Source organism: Engraulis encrasicolus, chromosome 4 (assembly GCF_034702125.1).
Source record: "Engraulis encrasicolus isolate BLACKSEA-1 chromosome 4, IST_EnEncr_1.0, whole genome shotgun sequence".
In the NCBI taxonomy this organism is placed as follows: Eukaryota; Metazoa; Chordata; class Actinopteri; order Clupeiformes; family Engraulidae; genus Engraulis; species Engraulis encrasicolus.
The window spans coordinates 31,917,146-31,939,645 of NC_085860.1; the positions used below are offsets into that span (position 1 = coordinate 31,917,146).

The window sequence follows — 22,500 nt, forward strand, 5'->3', positions numbered from 1 at the left end:
CACACACACACACACACACACACACACACACACACACACACACACACACACACACACACACACACACACACACATATACAGTAGGCTTATACAAACACACATATACTGTAGAGTGGGCACAATATGCACACTTATAGACACATAATAGTGTACATGGAAGCACATATGCATACACACACACACACAAATGGAAACAAGCTCGCACACAGACACTCGTGCACACACACAGGCACACTCATACATGACACACACACACACACACACACACACACACACACACACACACACACACACACACACACACACACACACACACACACACACACACACACACACACACGCACAAATACATGCACACACAAACACACCGCATACATACTGTTAATAAATACGGTATGCATGCAAACACACACATACATTATGAGTTTATACATAGTTTCACACCTCTAAAACGCAATTTTAATGGAAACTACATGATCTATGACAGACAGACAGACAGGCAGACAAGCAGACAGGAAAACAGACAGGCAGGCAGACAGACAGACAGACAGGCAGGCAGACAAACAGACAGACAGGCAGACTGACAGACAGGAAGGCAGACAGACGGACAGGCATGCAGGCAGACAGACATGTAGACAGACATACAGACAGGCAGACAGACAGACTGATAGACAGACAGACAAGCAGGCAGACAGACATACAGGCAGACAGACAGATAGACATACAGACAGGCCGGTAGACTGTGTGTAAATTAACTCAGGGTGAGAGTACGGTACCTGTTTTGACCCAGGAGGAGCGCAGTAGGAGGGTCATGTTGAGCTCTGGGTAGTGGACGGCTGCAGACACAAAAACAAAATGCTCCTGTGTAACAACCTCTCGGGATATCTGTATTAGTGTGGCGTTCATGATTGAAATGCATGTGCAATTGTGCATATTTGTGTGTGCGTGTGTGGGTGGGTGTGAAAACCTGTTTGAGTGTGTGTTTTTGCGCGTGCTTGCTTGTGTGTGTGTATGTCAGTTTTTGGTGTGTGTTATGGTTTATTGTATGCGGAACTGAGCAGCCGCGAGGTGAAAAAAAACAATGTTGTTTGTGAGTGTGACAAGACAGACCCCTTCATTCTGCTAAAAGCGAGAGAAAGCAATTTCTTAGCGGAGGCGAGGCGAGGCGAGGGGCTGTGTTATGAGGTGTGGTGTGGTGTGCTGGGAGCTGGCAGTAAAGAGGAAGATGGATGGCCGTGAGAGTGTTGCTTCAGCCTGTCACACTGATTGGGGACACGGGACCAGAGCTACACTGACACATCCATCAGCCACTTACTGTGGATCTCACAGACAAACAGGAGAGATGTTTTTTTTTCTTTTTAACTTTTTTCCGGGTTTTTTTTAACGCTTTTATTTTGTGATAGTGAAGAAGTGACAGGAAGTGGTTGGGAGAGTGAAATGGTTGAGATTTGGCAAATGACATCAGGCTGCAATCGAGCCCAAACAGAGGGGTATAGCACGATTTTAAGAAGAGGGAGATAGCACCCTACCCCTACCGAATGAACTGCCATGTAGGGATTCATCTAGATGCTTTTGGTAGCAGTCGGGCTACTAAGAAACACAATGTAATTGTGTGTGGATCCTTGAAACAATATTTGACAACTACTATACAAATTGTGCTTCTGTGGAAATGCTGCTGTGTGTGTGTGTGTGTGTGTGTGTGTGTGTGTGTGTGTGTGTGTGTGTGTGTGTGTGTGTGTGTGTGTGTGTGTGTGTGTGCGTGAATGTGTGTGAGTGTGTTTGTGTCTGTGTCTGTGTCTGTGTCTGTGTGTGAGTGTATTATATGAATGTGTGTGTATGTGTGTGTGAGTGTGAGTGCAAGTGCGTGTGTACGTTATCTGTATTGAACGCATGGCATGTGTATGTTATGTGCGAGAGCGTGAGCGTGAGCGTGTGTGTGCGCATTCATGCGTGTGTGGAGTGCAGGGGGGACTCACGCTCGGCGATCTGAAGGACGGGCAGGCCCAGGTAGTAGCTGAACTCCACCGTGCTGAGGGCGCGCAGGTGAGCGCTCAGGTCTGCCCCCCGCAGGTAGCCCTGGGCGTCGCGCACCGCAAACACCACGTCCACCGGAGCCTGCTGCTGCAGACGGGTCAGCTTGGGCGGGCCGCTCACCGTGATGTTTACGATCTGAGGAGGAAAGAACACACGCACGCACACACGTGCGCACACACACGCATACATGCATACATGCACGGAGGGAAACACACGCGCATGTACGCAACCACACAAACACACACATACATTATGATTCACAGACATAAATGCATGGGCAGCACACACCCACACATGCACGCATACACACACACCCCCCCCCCCCCCACACACACACACACACACACACATACACAAACACGCACACACACAGAGTTTATTAAGTCTTTCCATTTAGTAGCCTGCATTGGAGAGTTTCCAGGAAGGTGTTCTACTGTATTATATAGGATCAGACTACTGCCGTGAAATATATGAAGGGACAGGGAGGCAGGTGGGTTTATTTAGTGTTTGAAAATCAAGCACAGTAAGACCTGTGAAGCTCCCACAGCCAAAAAGGAGAGTTTTCAACAAAGTAAGAATAGGATATTTTTGGGCTTTTACACCTTTAGTATTCAGACATGATAGTGTGTGTGTGTGTGTGTTGTTTTGACAGCTATATGGAAACATGCTATTCCTCCTAAATTCTCAAATACCAACCATTGTGTAATGCTGTAATGCTGGTTACTCTTGTAACACAATAGCATTAATCTTTGGTAGTTTGGACCATGTCCATAAAATGTGTGTGCGTGGCTTAAATTCTCCTCAGTATCCAGGATAATTGGGACTTTTCATTTGGAGACGCAAGTGCCACATGTATCCTTAAGACACTCAGTGAGCAGATCCTTGTGGCTTTGTGTAAAACTCCTATAAAATTTGGCTTGTGCTATGATAAAAGCCTATCTGTCAATCTGCCAAATGACCTTAGGTCAGCGTTTAATACTCATATTAGAGAGCTTCCATATAATGTTACTATGTAAGCCCCCCTTGGAGATGGCAGGTGTGCACTTACCTGCACGGTGAAGTTGGTGGATTCACGTGATCGGCGCCGCACCTCCGCATAGGCTGCCGTCAGACCCTTCTCGATACGCTCGCTGAACGAACACACACGCACATCCATGTGACTGGGCACAAATTGCAGCACTGTGGGAAGAACATATGCAGACACACACACACACACACACACACACACACACACACACACACACACACACACACACAGACACACAAACACAGACACAGATACACACACACACACACACACAGAAGCTTTTACCTCTGAGATACAACAGAGTGTGTATATGTGTACAGTATTTGTGCAGTGTGGTGTCCGCCTGTGTAAGGGTGTTCTCCATCTGTGTGTGTGTGTGTGTGTGTGTGTGTGTGTGCATGTGTGTGTGTGTGTGTGTGTGTGTGTGTGTGTGTGTGTGTGTGTGTGTGAGAATGTATGTGTGTGTGTGTGTGTGTGTGTGTGTGTGTGTGTGTGTGTGTGTGTGTGTGTGCTTGTGTGTGTGTGTATGAATGTGTGTATATGTGTGTGTGTGTGTGTGTGTGTGTGTGTGTGTGTGTGTGTGTGTGTGTGTGTGTATGTGTGTGTGTGTGCTTGTGTGTGTGTGTGTATGAATGTGTGTATATGTGTGTGAGTGAGTGTATGTGTGTGTGTTTCATTTCTCCTCTACCTGTGTGCACGTGGTACTGTGGGTTGGGCGCGGTGCTGACTCGGGAGACGTAGAGGAAGCTGCGCGGGGCCCTGGGTGACTGGCGCAGGGCGTTGACCACCGAGATGGCCGTGTACACCACCGTGCCCGACACCACCCGGAACACAAAGTCTGGAGGGGCCTTCACCACCTGCAACACAGCACAATACACACAGACACAGACACAGGCACAGACACACACACACACACAGTAATAAGCGTTACACTACCTATGAATTACCATGAAGAACCAGTGAAGCAAAATACTACTGTATGCTCCAATCATCATATACTATTTGATATTATATGTTGTTCGCATTTCAAAAACACATGACCAATGAGTAGCCTGACTAGGTCATAATCTGTTAAGTATTTGAGGCCAGTGCCTTTTCCTACACCTGCCCCCCTTCACTTCTTTGTAACTTGTATTTATACGGATAGGTTTACTCTTTTCTTTAGTCACATCAAACTAGCATGTCTGAAAAGTTTACAAAGTTGCCATCTGCTACAGAACTGAGTGCTTTGGTGTGTTTACATAAAATGGGTCTCATTTGCAGAAAGCTTTTCCATTGTCCAAACAATCACTAGTCCTCCCTCTGACCCAACATGAAAGACGTCATTGTGTATCAGTGTCACTAACTATCTCATCCCCCCCCTCCCTCTCTCTCCCTCTCCCTCCCTCTCTCTCTCCTTCCTGCTGTTTGTTTATGTTGTTCACACTGGATAAGCAGGGCAGGAAGCCCTTCTGCTCTCCTACAGGAGAAAAAAGAAAAACATCCAAGGAACATGATCTGAAGATGGCAGTGCAAGATGTTAAAGAGAGAGAGAGAGAGAGAGAGAGAGAGAGAGAGAGAGAGAGAGAGAGAGAGAGAGAGAGAGAGAGAGAGAGAGAGAGAGAGAGAGAGAGAGGGAGAGGGAGCATGGATGCGTGTGTGTGTGAGAGAGACAGAGATAGAGAGAGGGAGAGAGAGAGACAGAGAGAGAGAGAGAGAGAGAGAGAGAGAGAGAGAGAGAGAGAGAGAGAGAGGGAGGGAGCGAGAGAGAGAGAGAGAGAGAGGGAGCATGGATGCGTGTGTGTGTGTGAGAGAGAGAGAGAGAGAGAGAGAGAGAGGTAAGAACTAAGAAGTGAGAAGATTGAAAACTAGAGTTTCTTTCCACTGGCTCAGGGCCTTGGGAGCTCCACTAATTAAATCGAACACCTTTGTGGTTATATAACCTTTCTGGCAAAAAAACACCCTCCTCTCAGCTCTCCAGACTAACATCCGAGGCTTAATTTACATCAGCAATCATGCAAAAGAGATGGAATGGCTCAGTTGTGTGTGTGTTTTTTGCCGCCCCTTTCCCCGCACTCCAGATTTGGAGTTCTTTCAAAAAGCGATAATGTGCTGGTGAAATTTCTCTGCAAAGTCACTCTGTGACAGTCTGGTTTGAACAAATAAAAGTGTCCTTGAAAAATTGACAGCACATTTGTGCACGCCACAGGGCTTGGAGCTAGTGGCACCAACTGGAAAATGAAGATTATTTGAAATTAAATTTTCTACTGGCTTTTTTAACACTACACTGAGAGCCAAAATGCCTATAAAATCCTTCAGTATCATATGGGGCCTCCTAAACATACTGTATGTGTGTGATATCAAAAACACTTCGTAACATATGGCAAATGAATGATATTCCCTGTGTAATAAAACACTTTGCCTTATTTTAAGGCAATCCACAGACTGCCACCACACAGATATATTTTCAGAGGCCATGGTGTCTCCTGTAGCTCACCTGCAGCTCTAGCGACTGGTTGAACTCCGGTTTGAGGATCTCCCGGACCTTAGCTTTGGCATATCCCGCTGTGGACCCTGAGGGAAAACCTGAAAAGAGTGGGATACATATCAGCTTAACATCAACTATCCTCCTCTGGCAACAAAGAAATGTGTGTTTCACATCACAAAACTGGAACCTTTTTTCCACATATCAGAAATTTAGTACTATTCACCCCCTACGACATGGCCCCTGTTACAAATGAGCTGTTATCAGAATGGTATTGCTTAAGACCCTGTGCACTGTCACAGTGGTGTAGTACTATGGTAGTTCAGTTTTTTCATCGACTATTACAACATTCCAGTGGTGGAACGGTGTGTGTTACGTAATGGGCTACGTCTTACCAGCTTTGATCAGGTAGTTCTCAGGTTTGGTGATGTTGCACAGGTACTGTCGGACGGTAGTGGTCGGTGGAGGCTTAACTGTGGTGGGACCAGGGCTGGTAGCTGCCTCGTCCGCCATATCAGTGAGTGAGGGAATAGATGTGGCGTTGGGTGTAAAAGGGCCTACGGGCTGGGGAATAGTGGTGCCATTTCCAACAGGATGTGTTGGGGCAGAGGAGATGGTACTGTCATTTCCAGCAGGCTGCGTTGGGAATGAGGGGATAGCAGTGCCATTCCCAGCAGGTTGCGTTGGGAATGAGGGGATAGCATTGCCATTCCCAGCAGGTTGCGTTGGGAATGAGGGGATAGCAGTGCCATTCCCAGCAGGTTGCGTTGGGAATGAGGGGATAGCAGTGCCATTCCCAGCAGGTTGCGTTGGGGCAAAGGGGACGCTGGTGCCATTGAATCCTGTGGAAGGCGAGTCAGGAGTGGGACCAACAGTGGCAGATGGGCTTATTCCGGGAGGAAATGAAGAGGTGCCATTGGGCACGCTCTCCGACACTGTTGGGCTGATGTCCCACGGACTGAGCTTAGTCGTTGGGGGCGGGAGGATGGACGTATGCAGCGATGTTTCGTGGGGGACTTCAGGGGTTGTCACGATTGACGGCGTGGTCATCCAACCAGATCCGCCGCCCGACCCCCACACCGAGGTGGGCATGGAGGGCTCCATGGAGGGCGTCAGCATCAGCGAGGGTTCCAGAGACGTGCCATTGGGCGACGCCGTCTGGTCAGGCCGCAGCGTCGGGAAGCTCGGCGGCTCATATCCAGACGTGTCCGCCGAGGATTCGTCCGGCCAGGAGGTGTTGATGGCGGGGAGCAGGTCCTCCCCAAACGAAGCCGTCAGCAGGTGATTGGGGTCCACGGTGAAAACCGCAGTGGGTAGGATGTGCGTCGGGGGGATGTCGGTTTCCAACGAGGGGCTGAAGGCGGTGTGGCTGGGCCTGCTAGGGTCTTTGCCCTGCTGCTGGATGGTGAAAAACTCCAGGCTGTTCATGTCCGGAAGCAGGAGGTCTGTGGGTGCAATGGTCACTTCATCTGACCATTCTGGCCCGCTGTCTTGGGGACGCGTGGGCGATCTCGTTGGGGTCACCAGGGGAGAGACGACCACCGACGGCCTGATCCGTGGAGGAGAGCCTGTCATATTGACGTTGCTGGATGCATTGGTATAGGGCTCAGCAAAGCCAGGGGGGAAGGTTGGCAGTGCACTAGTGCTCCAGTTGTAGATTGAGGCAGTGTGGGTAGCACCACTGGGCAAAGGCATGCTGTGCAACACAGAAGCACCAGGAAACGCAGGAAGCACACTGGTGGGTCTCGGACTCCCAGAGCTGCTCACATGGACGTCATACAGGCCTTGGGTTGTAAGACTGGGAATGCTGGTCATGGGGAATGAGGGTTGTACCGGTCTGGTTAAAAAGGGCGACCTGGTCACGTGTACTTCAGAATGCACTCTCGTGGCCTGCGAGGGGTACCCCGTCTGGAGCGTGCTGGAGGGCACTAGGACAGCGCGAGTCGGGAAGGACGTGTCGTAAACCTCGCTGTAGGGATCCTCAAAGTCGTACATGTCCGTGGGTACCTTGGTGACCAGCCCCCCGTAGTCGTCCCCTTCCGGGCCCATGTAGGACATGGTCTCCAGGTAGTCTCCGGACCCCCAGTACCCCTCCATGGTGTTGGTCGGGTAGAAGTCCTCCACTGGCTCCATGGTGGGCTCCACCGAGGGGGTCATCACCCCCGTCCGCTCCCCCAGCGCCACTGACCTCAGGTGCTCCTCCGCCGGTCCGTCGTTCTGCACGTTCAGGGTGAAGCTCGGAGACAACTGGTGGTCATGCACAACAGCATTGGAGATCTCTACGGGTAGTTTGGCAGTCGTCATGGAAGCAGGCACTACCTCTGGATCCTGTGCGTCTGCCAGGACAGAGGACGTGGGGGTGGAGGTGGTGGTGGTGGTATTCGGAGCTGCCTGGTTTTCCACTGGAGGAAGCCCGGGAGGCATCACGTGGATGTTAACGTGAGCGTCTGATGTTACAGCAGAACCAAAAGAGGGCGACGATGGAGAGGGAGACCACATTTGTGAGGAGTGGAGTAAAGTTGGAGTCGGCACTATTTGGGAGACAGGCACTGATGGCTGGTGTAGGTCGCGGGCCCGGCGCGCAGGGGCTGATCCCTCAAGGGCTTGTTCCACCACCATAGACTTCGGCCTAGCAGAGGGCGAGGGCGAGGAGGCGTCAGCAGGGGGAATTGGCTTATTGCTATGGGTTTCATCAGCTGCGGCTGGAGACAGGGGCGGCGGAGACGGCAGTCTGGGGGTGGCGAGCGCAGGTGTTGGGACACCCGGCTGGGAAGAGGCTTTGATGGTTGATGCTGGTAAGGCTGCAGGTGATGGTGGTGGTGAATGGTTTGGTGCTGCCAGAGGAGGCTGGTTTGGCGATACGGAAGCCAATGCAGGCCAGTCTGAAAAAAAAGAGAAAAAAAAATACAAATGTGGTGAGGTACAAAGGCTTATGTGAAAATCCACTGCATTGCCAAGACCAAAGAAACTTTGTTTCACATCTGAAAGGTTGTAAAAATTCAACATATTAAAATAATAATAATAATGTGCAGATAATTCAGTGAATGCATTTTATGTAAAATGATACAAAGCTTGAACAAAAAAAACTGTCTCTGATAGAATTATTGGTTAGAAATCAATACATGTATTGGTATCTTTGTGGTCATTGATTCAAACTTGAAACTGAGAAGGTAGTCAGTCATTACAATTGACACTTGACATGAAGGGCAGACCATTACATAATGAAATCTGATGTCTGCCTGACTCAGTCTCAATGCATACAGCAGAGAGGAGGACTACAGCTCGCCTAGCTGTACTGCTATAGAAAAAAATAACTGCTGGGGGTGTCATGGCTTAGTGGGCTAAGTCAGTGTTTCTCAACCTTTCTTAGGCGAGGCGTCCTTTCAATTCATGAAAAATCTCAAGGCACCCCAAACCAACAAGCATTTGATACCACATTTGATACCACACAAACTTAGAAAAGTAATACATTTGGAAACGTCACACAACCTAGCCTACATTCGAAGTTGCAGCTTTATCTCAAACAGGCTATGTATCTATACTGGGGCAACCTAAATTTACTTTATTGTGCGTAAAAAGTAGATGAAAGAGTCCACTGACTAGCATTAATTTATTAATTTAGACAAATGTGTATTATAATACATAATTTATTTTTTTGGTCAGTTTCACATACTGTCAGCAAACACTGGGAAACACTGAGCTAAACTGAGAAACACTGGGCTAAGTAACATACTGTATAGCCAGTTCGAATCGATTCTGACAAGAGGTATATTCCCAACCTTTACCCTCCTACTAATTTCGTGTCACACCCTCTCACTGTCCTATCACAATAAAGGAAAAGGATCGGGACATGCTTGCTGCTGGATGCGCGTGTGTGGACGTATTTTGAGAACGAACGCGTTGCCATGTCTATTTTATCAAATTTGTGCGTGGGAGAACACCTGACACAAGGTACGCAAAAAACGTGTGCGTACAGCACAATATTGACAAGACGTCCGAACTTTCATGTTGAGGTCGCGGTAGAGTCAAACAATGGTGGACAAACATTAAAGAGAGCCCCCTTGGCTATCTACCCCTACATGATACCTCTAGTATCGTGCAAAGTGCTTCGGTCGTCCTAAAGCTTGTACCGTATGTGCACTCGGTCAGACACGGTTGCATGCCTAATTTAAAGCACATAGCAAGCATGTCCCCGGCCTAAAAAGCCCAAAAATATCTTATTAAAAAATCAGCTGCTGCTAAGACATCTAAAAGATTGCTTCAGGAACCAAAGTCACAACAGGGCTTGTTTGAGATTTAGAACTTAGAAGTCAACAGATAATATTAACCAATAACATCTAACATTTTGGTACTATGTTAAAAGCACTGCTCAAACAAAAGAGCTGGTGTCATCCTTTAACCTCTTGACCACCAGAGCCCAGATCAATAACTGTGGTACGGGCCGAATCAATACGTCGGATCACAGACGTGGCCTCCGGTCTGTTCATGTATGCTTTAAAAGGAACCATTATACGATATGGAAAAATCAATTCAGAGCACAGACTATGCTACCATGCACTTAGCTTGTGCGAGTTCATGTTCCGCCTGTGTCACTGGTGCTGTGGAACACCGTGGCTGTAGACGTGTATACATCTGCCAAGAGAACATCTGACTAAATTCATTAACAATTAACATTTTTGTTAACACTTAAGAATAGGATTTACATGGGAACCATAAATGCACTGCCTGTATAAGGGACTTATAAGACATATGTTAAGCAAAATCAAGGGCTTACTAGGTTATTACAATTACGTCAATAGTAAACGAGCAAGAGATTTGTCAATGCATGCCTAACAAATGATTGATTTTGCATAACACACGTCTTACAAGTGATTTACACAGGCATGTATTAGTGGCTAGCATATGAACCCTCTTCTGAAGTGTTACCACATTCTGTTATGTAACCAAACACGTCTTACTTTCACATTACAGGCTGTTTGGAAAGGGCAAATTAATTTTCTTTTAGAGTGGGCTGGCTGTTGACTCTTTACAACTTTAATCGATGCAGCCTTTGCAGGCTCCTTTAATTTGTCCCCCTGGGTCCATCATAAAAAGGGGCAGCGAAGGAGAGGATACACACACAGCCAGATAGAAATCACCACTGTGGGTGGACGTACTTGTAAGTGTCTCTGCACAAACAGAGATGACCTACATAAAAAGTCCTTAACGTAAGCACAAAAATAGAGAGACTCCCTCTTGATTGCAAAAGGGAAACTAGCTATCTGGTTGGCAGATTTCATGTCTTCGCTCTGGGACTGGTTCCTGATGTTCCTGTGTGTACTGTAGTGTCTAATGAGTGGCCTGCAGCAGCAAAACACTGGTGCTGCTCATTTACTGTCACACAGCCAGTTCTACAGTGTTAATTCAGCACTTAGAGAGTACTCTGGGACCAAATACACTCTAGAGTCTAGAAGATGCTATATCGACTTAAAGGGACACTGTGCAGGAAATGGTCAAAAAAGGTACTGCAACTACAGTATGCTGCTAATTGAAACTGGGCTGCCTATTGCCAAATTTGATCTTTACATGAAAGTGTACTAAGTAATAACAAGTATTTTCTAGTATGGTCCAAGTACAGTCATTTTTGCAGCTAAAAATGGCTATTTCTGGAAATTCAAAATGGCGGACCATGGAGAAGATCCCTCTTTTCATGTATGAAAAGTGCAATTTTTCCAGTCATAATGAATACTTAAAATTTGATGCTGGTTGTAAGTATTCATGAAAAAGGTAACATTAGTGAATGGGCAGCATGAATTCTGGAAATAAACAACTAAAAATCTCACACAGTGTCCCTTTAAAAAAAAAATGAAAACAATTAGACGATGCACAAAGCCCTGTGCATGCAGTACACACAGACACAAAACACACACACACACACACACGCACACACACACACACACACACACGCACACACACACACACACACAGTACATATCTCTAACTCACTAACCAGACATTCTGCACAGGCATGAACTCAATGCACAGTGACGCACATACACATGCACACACAACACACGCACACACACACACACACAGTACACACACCAACAGAGGGTGCCCAGGAAAGTGGGCAGTGTCACGAAACAAGGCAATTCAATAATTAAACAGCAGCAGGCTTTCATACTGCTGCCTCTCAGAGGCGGGGTATCACTTCTATTCGCCTGGTTTACATCTCAAAAAGACTTTTATACATTTTCCATTAGGGAGGCTTTTACGACACAAATGGAGTTTGGAGAGCGAGTTTACAGTCAGGGTCGAGCTCTGGGAGGCTGGAACGGAAAGAAAAGAAAAGGGAGTAGGCCGTAGCGTAGCTATTGGACACAGTAAAAAACGCCTACAGTGTTAATTCAACACTTAGAGTCAATTCAATGTCTTCTAGAGATGTACGTGGTCCCAGAACACCCTCTAAGTGTTCATTGAACACTACATATTTGACTGAGGACAAGGAGACTGAAACACAGATGTACGGCAGTGAAAGTGGAGCTTTCCTTGTCCCTCATAGTAGGCTATGCAAGCTGGCCCAGGGTCAGTTTTCATGCCGTCGCTCTGTAAGGGTCACAGTTGAATAAGGAGCCGGAGAGACTGGTCTCAGAGCAGCAGCAGTGTCGCGATGAGGTCATATTATATAATCTGCATTAATGTTTACCATAATGCAGAGAGGGGAAAGAAATGTGTGTGTGTGTGTGTGTGTGTGTGTGTGTGTGTGTGTGTGTGTGTGTGTGTGTGTGTGTGTGTGTGTGTGTGTGTGTGTGTGTTAGTGGTGTGGATTGGCACTGCCCTCACGATCCGATACGATCACGATTCGGGAGGTAGCGATTCGATTTGATTCTTTGCGATTCGATTCTCTGCGTTTCGATACGATCCAATTCAATTCTACAATGCATTGCAATGCATTACATTTCTACTGAAAGCAAAGCAAATGTTTCATCAGTCATGATGAGGCAATACAAGTAGTCAGATACTGAGCAACAGTTTATTGGACGTTTTCTGTATCAGTCTGTATCAGTCTGTATCAGTCTTGCAATGCTTTGAAGTACTTTTATTTAATTTAACATTCATTTCCTCCAGAAATATCCACGGAAGTAATTTAACCTGAAAAAATTGCCGCATCGATTCTGGAACTTGCCGCATTGAATTGAATCGTCCATGCCCCGCATTGGATTGCATCGCCGAATCGATCATTGTTGACACCACTAGTGTGTGTGTGTGTGTGTGTGTGTGTGTGTGTGTGTGTGTGTGTGTGTGTGTGTGTGTGTGTCTGAAAAACACAGAGAGAGATAGAGAAAAAGAGAGAGGAGGGGGGATAGTGCGAGAGAGAGAGAAACAGAGAGTAGATAAGGTGTCCATTAGCAGCTTGGCTAAAGGCAGGCAGCAGCTTTGGCTTGCCAGGAAGACAGGCAGCACAGCCAGGACAGGACAGGCCTGGCCAGGGAGTTCAGACGGGGTTGCCTCTCATGTTGCTGACCCTGCTCTTACTCCACCAGACAGGAGACGCGTTCGTGTCCAAAAAAGCAGAACAAAAGTCTGCTGACAATTAGTCAAAAATTGTAGCATAAGCCCAGACCCTGAAGCAGATGCTGGTCGTTAATGGGGCCCTTCATAACACAGCCCTGATGCAGTGCCCGCTATAACTCTCATCGAACAATTAGCTCTACCTCTGTTAGCCTCTGAGTCACTGCAGGCTGTTAGTGCCCCCCCCCACTTGTGCCATGCCAGAACGTGTGGACCTAATGGATAAGGCTGGCAGAGGGGCCATCTGGACCTTCCAATGGCAGCCAATTTGTCTGCTTGCTTCCACCAACAGTTGTTGTGAGCTAACCTTTTAGAGAGTGAGTGTGAGGGCATTCCATAAAAGAACATGTTCTGCATCAATGTAATATTCTGTGTTCTATGGTCCTGGAACTTCCTTGGAACTTCCATAATATCTACTAGAGGCTCTACTAGGTACACATACTAGATGTTACTGTACACTCTTATCGGTCGAACACAGACGACAAGATTAAGTGACAATGAATTGCTGGATTGTGCAGCTAAAGTGATGCAATCGATAGAAGCGACAGAGTTTGTTCGTTGAAAGCAGAATGCAAGCATTCCGACATTCCCATTGGCTGTGGCTGCTGTCGCCGAAGCGCATCATAGCTCATTTGCACAATATGCTGAAGCCCAACAATAAACTTAGTCACTCAAGTCGCGCATATCGCCTCTAGTCGCCCAAATTGTTTTTATCTCTTCTGTCGCCAGCGACTCAATAGAAAGTCAATTACTTCAGTCGCTGGAATAGCTCAAGTCGCGTCTGGTTGTTTCGTGCCTTTAAAGGGTGAACGGGCAGCCAAAGGGCAGATCTGTAGATGTAAAAACTATATATCTCTGTCGAGCCTAGCCAAACCACTGCCATTCATGCCTTGACTAAATGCATGTCTGCCATTACAGATTGGATGAACAGTAACTTCCTAAAATTAAATGAAGATAAAACTGAAGTGTTGCTCATTGGGCCTAAGAAAAAACGTGCAAAACTCCACCCCAGCCTAGGTGACCTAAGCATGCACATTAAAGATAAGGTTACTAGCCTAGGTGTGGTCATAGACTCGGATTTGAGCTTTGAGCCTCACATAAATAAGATAACAAAATCTGCTTTTTTCCATCTTAGAAATGTCAACAAAGTGCGCGGCTTGGCCCCCCGACAAGACGCTGAGAAACTTATTCATGCCTTTGTCACCAGTAGGATAGACTACTGCAATGCTCTCTTCTCTGGTCTCCCAAAAAAAATTAATTGACAAATTGCAACTCATTCAAAATTCTGCGGCAAGAATCCTAACAAGAACCAGAATGAGAGAGCACATCTCTCCTGTCTTGGCAGACCTGCACTGGTTACCTGTCTCATACAGAATCGACTTTAAGATTCTGCTCACAGTATTTAAAGCATTAAATGGACTTGCCCCTAGCTATATCTCAGACATGCTCTCTTTTTATGCCCCTGCTCGAGCTCTCAGGTCCACTGATGCCAAGCTGCTAAGGACCCCCACCCCCCCCCGCAGAAGAAGATCGGCGACGCCGCGTTTGCCTGCTATGCGCCCAAGAGATGGAACGCCCTCCCCATCGAGATCCGATCAGCCACCTCCGTCGACTCCTTTAAGAAGCAGCTGAAGACCCACCTCTTCATCCTTGCCAACTCCTAGCTGCAAAGGCGTCATAGTGTCCCAGCTGCCGCAGCGCCCTTACTACTCGCAATTCCAGCCCTGGCAGGGGGCTCCCCTAGGTGGCCGCTGGTCTCTGCCTGAGGTTTCTTCCTGACTACAGGGGGTCTTTTTTCTCAGACCCCACTGAGCTTTTTTTACCCCTCACAAACTATGAATCAAGCGAAAGGGAGTTTTTCCTCACCCCTGATGCCACCAGGGGCCGCACCTGAGCGCCCAATCTCTGTGTGACTATCTATGACTTATGATAGGCCCAGCCACTATGGACCTTACACATCTAAGAATCCTGGTCCTAACCTACGTTGACCTTATGACTCTACATTCTCTGTCTATCTCTTCTTCCTCTGCCTTCCTGCTTTTTCTGCCTCTCTTCTCTACCTCTCCTTTTAAATCTATCTCTAACAATGTTTTTTTCCCATTTGTTAAGCACTTTGAGTTACATGCCTTGTATGACACAGTGCTATACAAATACAATTATTATTATTATTATTATGTGTTTGTCTCTTGTCTCTGCTTTAGTTCCATTCTCTTTCCCCAGTTTCAGCCTCCAGTGTTTTTCAAGAAAAAAAAGACGTTTTGTGATAGTTTTAATTCTGTATTGTGATTGGTTTTCGTTGGACATCTTTATTGGCCGTGCCAAAGCGCATTTTGATGGGCTTGTTTGAAGTGCTGTGGGTCCCTTGTATTCATTATGATGGTTATGGTTATGATCAGGGTTTTGGCATAGAGGAAGGCTGGGACCTCTGATGAGGACCAGAGAGAGAGAGAGAGAGAGAGAGAGAGAGAGAGAGAGAGAGAGAGAGAGAGAGAGAGAGAGAGAGAGAGAGAGAGAGAGAGAGAGAGAAAGAGAGGGGGAGAGAGTGAAACGCTGCAATAAAACAGTCCTCACGCTCATGCACACATGCACACACACACACACACACGCATGCACACACACACACACACACACACACACACACACACACACACACACACACACACACACACACACACACACACACACACACACACGCAAACTTCACACAGAAAAGGCTCATACATTACTCATAAATTGAAAGCCAAAAAAATAATAACTGTAGCTAAAAATAGTATTCTACAGGCATACGCTGACGATCTGCTTTGATATGTAGACGACCCGTCGGGAGTCCTAAAGCCCAGAGAGAGACAGAGGCAGAGTCAGACATCTCTCACAGGCGGCCAGCACAACTCACGCTCACTTCAAACAGTGAGTCAGCAGCCTGACGCCATCGGCCCCCGCTGACTAGCAGAGGAGAGCACACTTGTAAGCACATGGATACTTTCACACTAACACATGTGGATACATACACTCTCATACCGTTAAATTCAAATACTATACTACACACAGTATTCTGATTTAACAGCATTTCCTTTTGACTCACGCCCTGAAGTGAAATGTTAAGGGCTATTTTTGAAGTTTTGTACAAACATCAAGTGGCTGGTATCATTCGAAATAAAAGCAGATACTCTGTAGAAATGACAGGGATTTTGTGATGCACCTGTACTGTCCTTTACATGCTTTCATACACGACTTAACATCTGATCTGGCTAGTACTGATCACGGTATAGCAGCTAGCCTAATACAGATTTTCACAAAAAATCGTCTGGTACTTACAGTACTATATGACCTCATGTAGTGCCTCTACCAAAGTCTATTCCGCACTTAAGACCTCACGTACCGGTAGAACCCCTACCAAAGACCGTCCGGTACTTAAGACCAAAGAAATTCAACAGAAGAACAATCTCTCGGGGGGAAATGCATTGGCCACGATGTAGTACGGGGGCGTTGACTGAGGACACGAGTGGATGGAAAATTAACTCCCTTGCGCATGGTCATTGGTCAGTGGGTGCGATGGATACAATTTCCGTACTCTCTTGCGCATGGTCAGTGGGGGCGACACCATGATGGATAATTTGTGGCCAAATTAACTGCAGCTGTTGGTCAGCAGTAATTGCTGGGGGTAATTAAGGACAGCTGACAAACATTCACGCTGTCCTATGACCTGTTCCACACTCCGACCCTCGCGGAAGTGGCATTGCATGCTTCCCTGATGCTTCCAATACTGACCGTAGAAGAAGAATACAATTTCCGTACTCCCCTCGCCATCATTTCGTACTACGCTGTTATGACGTAAGTAAGCCCTCCTATATATCTATCTCTCCTTGCTTAAGACCTCTAACGGTACTTACGACGTCATTTACCTCTATGTCATCATCCCCAACTGAGTTTTTCAGCAGCTCTGCATCATGCACATGGACATGCCCTAACATGCCACCCAGGCCAGGCCATTTCCTGCTTTGTGCCACCCATGCAGTGGATGTCAGGCAGACACAGCCCAGAGCCCAGAGCCCAGAGCAGGTCAGAGTGGACACAGCCCAGGGGGCCAGAGCACCATGCCGCAATAGATAAGGTAGAGGGGTGGAGAGGTGGGGTGCTCCTCCATTGCCCCCTACTCCTGCCCATGCAGCAGTCTGTCTGTCTGTCTGTCTGTCTGAGGTGCATGGCTAAGGCATTCCACATCTTCCAAAAAACTCAGATTTTTAAAAAACTCTGTTGACGTATAAACAGAAATAAAGACTCGAATGGCCTGCTTACAGCGCACAGGGTTAACGTATTTATGACAGCTCTTGGCAGCATATTTATCCACTGATAGCGCGAATGAAGATATTTAGGTAAAGGTAGGGAAGAAAAATACCGAGCAATGTACAAACGGCTTCTCACACAAATGGACATATCTGGTAGCAACCGACCACATAGTCTGTATGGCTTGCCGCCACATCCATCCATCTACCATGCCCATGTAGCGGAAACACTGATCTGTCTCAGACACACTCCACTTTCACTAACCCCACTTGCACTAAATCCACACAGACAACCATATCTGGCAGCCACTGCATATGTCACCATGTGGTATCGACTGTGCTGATCTGACAGTGGGACAATGGTTAGCACTCCCAACCCTTAATCTACTGGATTGTTGTAATCCCGATTGAACTGGATTGGGAATAGCAGCCAGTCACTAATGGGTGCTGGTTGGTGGACTGTACTAGGGCTGTAACAATACACTCAACTCACGATTCGGTTTGCATCACGATTCATGACCTACGGTTCGATACACCCCACGATTTCAAATTTGCCAACATTATAAACTTTATGAATAAAAACTATGATAGTTTATAGGTTTCAATAGTTTACAAGAGGCTACTAATCATTTTAAAAAGTTTCTATATAATAATGATAATGCTTGGAAGAGTTATCACTTCATATCGTGTGGTTGCTTTCTGGGCTGATGGGTATCAAAACGTTAAAAGGGTCTATCACGATACGGCCTCCTTGTATCACGATACAGTATCGTGACTCTGTGTATCACGATTTTTCGGTTCGATACAATATCGTTACAGCCCTAGACTGTACGTATGGCAGCAACTGCAGGATATCTAATGTGTGACACGACAGAGATGCCTCAGTAATGCACTGATGTCTTTCATTGCATTGCGTCAATACGGGTCAGCAGCTTCTTTCTGTTCTTTGTCTTTCTCCTTTCTTGGGAGCATGTGTGTGTGAGAGCAGAGGCTTTTGAGAAGACCGTCAGGCAGGAGATGGGAGTGTGAGAGAGGAGGGAGAGAGAGAGAAAACAGCGAGCGCGTGATCATCTCCTAAGGCACCTTAATGGGGTCGGCGTGTTCCTATGGCGTGTGCCTGCCTGTCTGCAGAAAATAAAGCAACAAACCAGCCCTTCACTTCTCAGATGTGTGTGTGTGTGTGTGTGTCTGTGTGTGTGTGTGTGTGCCAGAGTGTGTGTAGTATGAGTAGTATGTGTTAGTAGTATGCATGTGTGTGTGTGTGTTTGTTGTGTGTGTGTGTGTGTGTGTGTGTGTGTGTGTGTGTGTGTGTGTGTGTGTGTTTGTGTGTGTGTGTGTGTGTGTGAGAGAGAGAGAGTAGTATGCGTGCGTGCGTGTGTGCACGCGTGTGTGTGTGTGTGTGTGTTTGTGTTTGTGGGTATGAGAGAGAGAGTAGTATACCTCTCTGAGTGTGTGTGTGTGTGTGTGTGTGTATTTCCGTGTGTGTGCGCGTGCGCTTGTGTGTACGTGCGTGTGTCGTGTGTGCATGTGCTTGTGCCTGTGTGTATAAGTGTGTGCCTGTTCTCATGTGTACACATCTGCATTGCCAAGCATTCAAAGCCCCCTGTGCACATCTGTAGCTGGACGGTACTGACAGAAACACTTGGCAGTAACATACTGACTCCTTATGTGGTGCAAATAACAAAAAACAAAATAACAGGTGATCGAAAGAAAGAGAAAAAACCCACAACAGACATTTAAAGCTCCACTCCCTCCCCTACACTTTGTCTAATGATTTGTGTAATGATTTGGTCCAGTTTAGTGCAACAAGGCAGCAATCCACCCCACCACGGCAGCCCATAACCTGAACAACCATTATGGAAGAGTACTGTTTAATTGTCTTCCGTTTTCCCTTCTCCCAGAGTTCCGCTATTTAAAGTATGTGTGTGTGTGTGTGTGTGTGTGTGTGTGTGTGTGTGTGTGTGTGTGTGTGTGTGTGTGCTCTCCGTGCCCTGTCTCCACCTATTCAGCCTGACAGTGCAGACCAGAGCAGTGGCATCACCTGTCTCCTCTGTCTCCAGGTGTTTATGGCCGACTGAGCAGCAGTGACTCCACACTGCCCATGGATCCTCCCCCCCCCTCTCTCTTTCTCTCTCTATCTTCCCCCCCTTCCTCCTCTCCCATTCTGTCTGGCTCTCTCATATTTTCTGTCTCTTTCTCTTTCACTTCTGACCTTGCCTATGCATCACCACTCAACACAACCTGTCTCCAGCAACCCCCCCCCCTCTCAAACTCTCCCTCTCTCTCTGGATCTCCTCACTCCCTTCTACTCACTCCCCCTCTCTCCTCACTCTCTTTCACCCTCTCTCTCTTTCATGTCTGACCTTGCCACCTATGCATCACCACACATCCATCTCCTTCTCTGCCTTTCTTTTTCTCCACTGACCTCCCTACGCATCACCACACAACTCTTTCTCTCTCTCCTTTCTCTCTCTTTCTCTCTCTTTAGTCTCCTCATCCACCTCTGTAACCTACCTTTTTTTCCACTGACCACCCTGTGCATCTCTCTCTTTCTATTTGTCTCTTTCCAAGTCTACGGCGTTCTCTCTGCTGCCCATCTATCTTTTTGTTTATCTCTTCTCCTGCCAACCTCCCCGCGCTCTTTCCACCCCCCTCCTCCCTCCACCAATGCATCTTCCTCCTCCCATCTCTTTCCGCATTGACCACCCTGTGTGTCTGACCTCTCCACCACGGTGGTCCCTACCAACTCTCTCTCTCTCTCTCTCTCTCTCTCTCTCTCTCTCTCTCTCTCTCTCTCTCTCTCTCTCTCTCTCTCTCTCTCTCTCTCTCTCTCTCTCCCTCCACTCCCCTCCCCTCCCCTCCCCTATGTCTGCCAAACATCTAGCAGCAGAGTTCTCACTCGTTGAGGAGGGCGTGTGTGTGCTGCTGCTACTGAAGGAATGGGATGGGGAAGCCAAAAAAAGACACACCCGTACACTCAGGCTGAGAGTGTCTGGAATATGCACTTATTCACGACTACAGTATATACTGTAGTGAGTGAGTTGCACAGTTTTGGATGAGTCATGGAGCACTCTACTGAGGACGCAATCTTAACACTAAGGGATGTTTAGTTAGCCTGGTGTTCACAACTACTGAGGGTGGACCCCTAACATTTAGGGATGGTCTAGTGTGAGCCTAGTGTGAAGAGAATGTCGGGGGAATGAGAGTTAAAAAGACCATTGTGCTCCATTAAAGACATTGTGGAGATATTGAATCTGATGTCGCTTTATAAGGTGAAATGTGCTTGGTTGTAGAAAGTTCAAGAATGGCCCTGCCGTGGCCTAACAGTAGGGCACTAGATTACTACGCCGGCGACCCGTGTTCGATTTCGGGTCATTTGTCGATCCTCCTCCATCTCTCTCTCCCACTTGCTTCCTGTCACCATCTATGTCCTATTAAATAAAGACAAAAAAGCCCTAAAATATATATATATATATATATAAAAGAAGTTTGAAAAAGGGAAAGACCTAAATCAACTGCCACTCTATCTCCCACATTCCTCATCTCCATTCTCTCAATTTGTGCCAGCATACGGGGAACGGTGCCATCATTAGTAACAAGCAAGATAGATTGAAAATGAAATCTAGGTCTCCTTCTCAGGATCAAACCATTTTCTGCTTTACTGTACTACAGTACAGGAACAGCTCCTGAAATCTTAGCTGTAGAAATGCTTCACTGCCACTCTAGTTCAAAGACAGCTCACACAGAACAAACCATTTTACAGTTCTCTTTTCTCTTCTGACTGATGATAAATAAAGAATATTCTAGAGCCTGAATCTGCCAATGCCGTGCAACACTGTGGCTGCTCCAGCGTATGAAAAAATCATCCAAGGAAAGCTGAGTAATTGTCCCAATTGTGATATCACCTAATAAAACTGAACATTGACTCCAATTGATTTAGTGTATATTTGACATGGGTAAGAAATATGTGTGCTATTGCTCCTCTGACAATGAGCCGTAGTCCTAGAGAGCATCTATACGCTCCTCCCAGGCAGGCCCTCATTTCCTCCCTCTAATGGGGCAATCAGACTGCTGGAACTGCCCTCGGCGGAGGAGAGCACAGTGCAGCGCAGCGCAGGACCCTTATTTATCCCAGAGTGAAACCCAAAATCCCTGGGAGCTGATGATATCATTGCTAATGGCCACCGCAAACCCAATCCTCCACAGCAGCAGTTCCCAAACGGGGGGGGGGGACGACGATGGTGACGGGGATGGGGATGGGGGTGCTTGTGGATACTAAGCACAACTTGGTTTGTAACAGTATTCACTTCTATGGTCAATACATTTATTTACGCTTCCTGTGATTTTGTATAATTATAACGGACAAAAATATGCAATAATAATGGAAAAAAAGCTTTAATAAGGGAATAAGGGAGAGCACGGGGGATCTGGAAAACGTCCCTAAGTCCAAAACAGGGCCTCAGCAGAAAAAAAAAATTGGGAACCACACTGCTCCACACACAGCAGCCTCATGAGGACCCTGAGAGCCCTGGAGGCAGGGGGATCTGACTCTGATATCACCTCACTTTACTCCCAAAAAAACAAAACAAAGCCCAGACACAGATCTGGCTCAAAGTCAGGTTTAAATGCATAATATGGCACTGCCTCTGATAAACCCTTAACGACCAGACAGTTCTCTGGCGATGTTTCTGTGCTGCCTTGGGGCAGGCCGATAAGACCCAAATGGGTCCGGTGGTGGCGGTGGGAACGACGGAGTCTGGCATGAGTACTGCACAGGTATGCAGTATGACCCTATGATGAAACACTGTTGACTTGTGGTTGTTACTGGATTAACTACGCTTTGCATAATGACTGACATGGGGCCTATATTACAAAGCTGGTTGAGGATAAATTAAGGTTAAGTTAAGACGGAAATCATCTAATACAAGAGCTTTTCTTAAGAAAACGAGGACTCCAGGCTCTTCTATTAGATGATTTACCTCTTAACTTCAGCTTAACTTATCCTGAACCATCTTTGTAGTATAGGCCCATGATGTCTAGGCTACGGCTGCATGGCCAACAGAGCAGAAAATGTCCCAGGAATACCATGCTGAAAGGTCTTGGCCGGCTGGTGATTGTTAAGAGCAGTCAGGATGACAAAG

The 22,500-nt window shown here is 47.0% G+C and overlaps 1 protein-coding gene across 4 annotated transcripts in view; it reads right to left on the minus strand.

Annotated features, from left to right (window-relative positions):
* si:ch211-1e14.1 (UPF0606 protein KIAA1549) overlaps positions 1-22,500 on the minus strand; it is an 88,723-nt gene that overhangs the window by 31,454 nt on the left and 34,769 nt on the right. For all 4 annotated transcript variants that reach the window (XM_063197215.1, XM_063197214.1, XM_063197213.1 and 1 more), the window contains exons 3-8: positions 5,921-8,407; positions 5,538-5,626; positions 3,750-3,918; positions 3,083-3,213; positions 1,977-2,169; positions 777-836 (exon numbers count right to left, since the gene is read on the minus strand). In XM_063197215.1, the coding sequence (XP_063053285.1) occupies positions 777-836; positions 1,977-2,169; positions 3,083-3,213; positions 3,750-3,918; positions 5,538-5,626; positions 5,921-8,407 (3,129 nt within the window). The remainder of the gene's footprint in view (positions 1-776; positions 837-1,976; positions 2,170-3,082; positions 3,214-3,749; positions 3,919-5,537; positions 5,627-5,920; positions 8,408-22,500) is intronic.